This window comes from Mytilus trossulus, chromosome 3 (genome assembly GCF_036588685.1).
Source record: "Mytilus trossulus isolate FHL-02 chromosome 3, PNRI_Mtr1.1.1.hap1, whole genome shotgun sequence".
Classification (NCBI taxonomy): Eukaryota; Metazoa; Mollusca; class Bivalvia; order Mytilida; family Mytilidae; genus Mytilus; species Mytilus trossulus.
The window spans coordinates 29,920,852-29,924,246 of NC_086375.1; the positions used below are offsets into that span (position 1 = coordinate 29,920,852).

At 33.2% G+C, this 3,395-nt stretch overlaps 1 protein-coding gene across 1 annotated transcript; it reads left to right on the forward strand.

The window, feature by feature from the left end:
* The first annotated feature begins 490 nt into the window (after positions 1-490).
* Positions 491-3,027, forward strand: LOC134710640 (toll-like receptor 4). The gene has a single exon (XM_063571022.1). It carries the CDS (start codon positions 520-522, stop codon positions 3,025-3,027), a length of 2,508 nt encoding a protein of 835 aa, XP_063427092.1. The 5' UTR covers positions 491-519.
* Positions 3,028-3,395: the final 368 nt, after the last annotated feature.

Genomic DNA, 3,395 nt, shown 5'->3' on the forward strand with positions numbered 1-3,395 from the left:
ATTTTGGTATTTGTTGCGACTATCATACAAATGGGAGGTTTAGCTAGCTATAACACAAGGTTTATTCCACTATAATCTATATAATAAAATGTATGTACAAATTCAGAAATATGACAGCTCTTATATTTTGGTTTGGTGTGTTTAAGCTTTTGGTTTTGCCATTTGATAAGGGACTTTCCGTTTTTAATTTTCATATGAGTTTGGTATTTTTGCAACTTTACATTTTTCAATATGCGTTTTTTAGAATTCACATGATATCAAGTATCAACACTACGAAAGTCGAATACATCTTCACTCCACAAAATTAAATACCGTAGTATATATTACAAAAAAGTATTCAGAAATTGAACAATGGAAAAAATCATTAGACGCGAACTGAAAAAAATATCAGGAAGTCAGTAAATAGGTTTAAAATATTTTGTTTGTGTGTCATCATGCTTGGTGAACCTTAGTGTGTAGGAGTAACTTACTTATCCACAATAACTGTGTAAGACCTGTCGTTGATACACGGAATGCAATATGTTCAGGATTATTATTCATTTCGTATGGTTTATTGTTATTTATTGTGGTGAACTATCTTGCTTACTAAACTGTGATATCAAATACGCTATTAGAGAAAGACAAAGATTTAAAATAGCTGATTGTACAAATAGAGGATTGAATTTCATACCTCAGCATTTACCAGAAGATATCAAAGTTCTAGATATGAGTTCAAATAAGCTAACACTCATTGAAAACAATTCTTTTAACAAGTATAAATATCTTGAGGAATTTTATTGTCGTAATAATCAGCTTAATGATTTATCTAATGAGTCATTTAAAGGACTACACAAACTTTCTATACTTGATATGTCACACAATATGCTCAATTTATCAAAAGTATATTCATCAGAATTATTTCATCCAATTCAAAATTTATCAAAATTGGATATCAGGAGTAATATGGCTCAACCTATAAATTACCATAAAGAATTCAACTACCCTGATCATGCATTAGGTGCGCTGACAGAATTAACTTTTTTAGGGATTGATATGATGCCTGTGCCAATCTATGGAAGTGGATTCAGTTTAATGACAAAACTTCAAGAATTACACTTTCAATCTTGTTATTTAGTAAGTCTAACGAATAAGACATTCCAGAGGTTTTCATCAACATTAAAAGTGCTTTCTCTAAGAAATTGTCGGTTAAAACTTGTCAAAACAGAAGATGACGCTTTGAGTCCGTTTCCACATCTACGTGTACTAGATTTTTACCGAACGTTTATGCATCTTACACGTGCCTTACTACTTTTACATCCATACCGTTATAGAAATATGACTACAATTAATTTTGGTCATGTGAGTGACTTAAGTATAGATAGTGACGAGCTGCCGTATGCTTTGACCATCACACCCGACCTTGTAAGAAATCTGAAAACAATTTGCATAGAAAATCTAGATTTATCAGAAAACGGAATAGTAGATTACACACGTGGAGCATTATTTTCTTTTGATCAACCGGAATGTTTACAGAAAATGTCTTTCAAAGGAAACCGGTTTTTGCTTTTCAATTGGAAAAATCAAAAAGAGGTAAATTCTTTCTTTTTCAAAGCTCTACAATTAAAAACTTTGGATTATTCATATAATGTTGTAAACTTCATCATTCCAAAAAATGCATTGCCTTCAAACCTCAAAGTAAAAAGTGCTGCTGGTAGTTACGTGATATTACCACAATCACTGGAAAAATTAGATTTAAGTAACACAGTAGTAAACCCCTATGCCTCACCCTTATTTATTGTTCCGAAAATAAACAACCTTACATATCTGGATATATCATATTCCGATTCAACTGCAGACGTTACTTTTCTTAAACTTCGACTTAAAACATTTATATCTGCTGGCACGAGATACGAATATGCGTTACATCAATTAAACCGTTTTCAGAATAACAACCTGACAACTGTCATTTTCAAAGGAGCAAGTCTAAATGATGGAATTAGACATGAAGGGAATCGGTTGTTCAAAGATCTACGATCTGTCGAGTTATTGGACATTTCTGAGAATTATATTTGGTATTTTCCAGACGAACTACTAAATGCACTGTCCAATCTGTCAAGTTTGTATATATCCAAAAATTTACTTGCTTCAATTCCAGTACAACTAAATAGTCACACTAATATCAAGATACTTGATTTTAAACACAATCTCCTAACAAGTGTAAGTTCTACTATCACAAACTGGGCGGATAAGATGCAACAACTTCATGGAATGACATTGAAACTCGAGGGTAACGCATTTGAATGCAATTGTGATAGTGTTGACTTCATAAGATGGATACACACAACAAAAGTTGATCTAGACAGTCGTTCATATAAATGCAAGTTATCCAATGGAACAGTTATTGATACACTCATTGCCTACAACAATTTGCACGACTTGTTTGTGGACTGTAAATACACAGTGTGGTTAACTTTAGCGTCAGCACTCTTATCTACATCATTCACAATTTCACTGTTGCTTCTTGTGTATAATAAGAGATGGAGGATTATATTCTCTATATATAGAATAATTCGACGTAAGGTTGAGCGTAAAGTTCGGAAGAGTTATCTTTATGACGTGTATATGTCATACGAAGGGGAGGTTGTTATTTGGATCAAAGATGTGTTAGTACCAAAACTTGAGACTGAATGGGGACTGACACTGTGCATAAAGGATCGAGATTTTTTGATTGGGCCAAGTCTTGCCGATACTGAAGCAGAGAGTATCCAAAACAGCAGGTCCATTATATTTCTCATTACGCCTGAATTCAAATCGTCACGTAATTGTTTGTTTGAACTCGACAGAGCAAAATACGAGAAAGTTACAAAAAATCTTGAGCGTATCATTGTCATAACAAAAGATATTACAATAGCTGACATTCCTGTAGAGTTCTCGTACATTTGGAATTATGCATACCTTGTAGAATGGCCTGATAATCTAGGTAATGTTGATGATACTTGGAGAAAGTTGAGGATGTTGCTTAATGTGCCCTTACTTTCTTACAAATAACACGCTTGAAAGAGATTAAAAAAGCAAAGTTTTGCAATAGATTAACGAAGAAATTTGTTTATGATTAATCAAAATTAATTTAGTAAAGTCCGAGCACTCATACCGAGTTTACAGTATCAATATAAAATGAGAAGACGTTATATGATTGGCAATAAGTAACCTATCTTCCAAAGGCGACTTGAGGTAGATATAATCTGTCGGCTATGGAAGATCCAAACTTGCGAAAATATGAAACAATTCAATTGTGAAATAACGGCTGCTTTGAATCAACCCATTTCGAAAACTTTGGACAGTCACATACAGAATGTGATGGGGTTAACTGGTGGTGGTAAAGATGGGTGCTTGTACACATCATATATACATGTAAC

Coding starts and splice junctions, on each gene's coding strand:
- LOC134710640 (XM_063571022.1), top strand. CDS start 520: ATGTTCAGGATTATTATTCATTTCGTATGGTTTATTGTTATTTATTGT.